Consider the following 1,456-nt stretch of genomic DNA (forward strand, 5'->3'; position numbering starts at 1 on the left):
CAAGGCCTGGGCTGCCGCTGGATGGGCTCCAGGAGAGCAGCGGGAGGCGCCATGAGGGCCCGGGGCTGCCTAGCAGGTCACCACGCCCGCCTGGGGCATACAGCAACCGGGCTCTCCTCCGGGCTGAGGCCAGCGGTGGGACCAGGTCTCCGTGGCAGCCGGCGCAGAGGATCTTGGGAGGGCCTCCCTCTCTTCTGGCTCCTGGGGCTCCTGGTCCTCGGCTCCTTGGCTTGTATGCACCCTCCTCCCTCAGCCTCCTCGTCACGTGGCTTCTCCCGTGTCTGTCTCCACGGGAGATTCCTGTAAGGACCCAGCCCTCGGGTTAGGGCCTCTCTAGTCCAGTGCAACCTCATCTTCACCGTCCCACCTGCACAGATCCTGTTTCTGAACAAGGTCCATGCTGGCGTTGGGTGGGTGAGAATTTGGGGGACATAACTCAATCCAGCGCAGTTACTGCTGGCAATCAGGCTCATGTGTGACCGGTGGGAACCCCAGAGGGCGCCACCCACCAGCCCAAAGCCCGTCAGCAGAGTCCTGGGCCCCGGGGGCAGGCTGCATGTCTTCTCGCAGCAGAAGGGTGGGCCCAGGTGGCGGCGGGAGGCCTTGGTGGGCGCTTCCATTCATGCCGTCACTAGTCCACGGCTGCGCAGAGCTCACTGCCAGCTGGAGCCACCGTGATCTGGGGGCGCTTTGGCGGCAGCGGCGGAGGCTAGCAGAGGGCACGGGCAGGTCGGGAGGAGGCTGGCAGAGGGGACAGGAGCTGTTCAGGAGGAAGGGCCTGGTGGGGGCTGCAGCAGGGTCCGAGGGCAGGGCCTCAGCCTCCGGCTCTGGCCTCTGGGTGGCCATCTGCACTGTAGGGTGTTGAGTGACATCCCTGGCCCCCACGCGCTAGCTGCCAGGAGCACAGCCCTGCCCGGTGGTGACAGCCAAAAAGTCTCCAGACATGCCCGTGCCCTGGGGGCACACTTGCCCTGTTGAGAGCCACTGGGGGGTTTCCAGGTGGAAGAAGTTGGATATGTAAGTTTGGAGCTTGTGAAGCGATGGAGGGGTTTATCTACATCTGTCTGTCCATCCACCCATCCTTCCTTCCATTCGTCTTCCTGCTCCCTCCCGTCCACCCGCCCCTGGCGCTGCCTGGCCCTGCTGTGCCCCGCCCCCGGGTTAGGGTGCCCTGCAGGGTTAGCCTCTGAGTGGGAAGCGCAGGGTCAGGCTCACTGAGAGGACACCTAGGGAGGGCTCCCCCAGCGCTGGCGGGGCCCCCGGGGTACAGCGCGGGGCTCCCTCAGGACCCCAGTGGTTGGGTGTGTGACCTCCCGTCCACTGTGCCCCGCAGAGTACTTGAGCCCGGAGGAGTACGAGGCCGCCAGCCGGAGCGGGGACATTGTGCAGGAGAGGGAGGCCACCGGCAGCCACTGCTGGGTGACCCGCGCAGCCCTGGAGCGCCTCATGGAGAAGG

The 1,456-nt window shown here is 66.2% G+C and overlaps 1 protein-coding gene across 1 annotated transcript in view; it reads left to right on the forward strand.

Annotated features, from left to right (window-relative positions):
• The window catches only part of CARD14 (caspase recruitment domain family, member 14), a 19,539-nt gene that overhangs the window by 15,265 nt on the left and 2,818 nt on the right, over positions 1-1,456 (forward strand). Inside the window, 1 exon segment of the mRNA XM_014528380.1 lies at positions 1,246-1,455. Coding sequence (XP_014383866.1) covers positions 1,246-1,455 — 210 coding nt within the window.

This window comes from Myotis brandtii, unplaced genomic scaffold (genome assembly GCF_000412655.1).
Source record: "Myotis brandtii unplaced genomic scaffold, ASM41265v1 scaffold632, whole genome shotgun sequence".
NCBI classification, from domain to species: domain Eukaryota; kingdom Metazoa; phylum Chordata; class Mammalia; order Chiroptera; family Vespertilionidae; genus Myotis; species Myotis brandtii.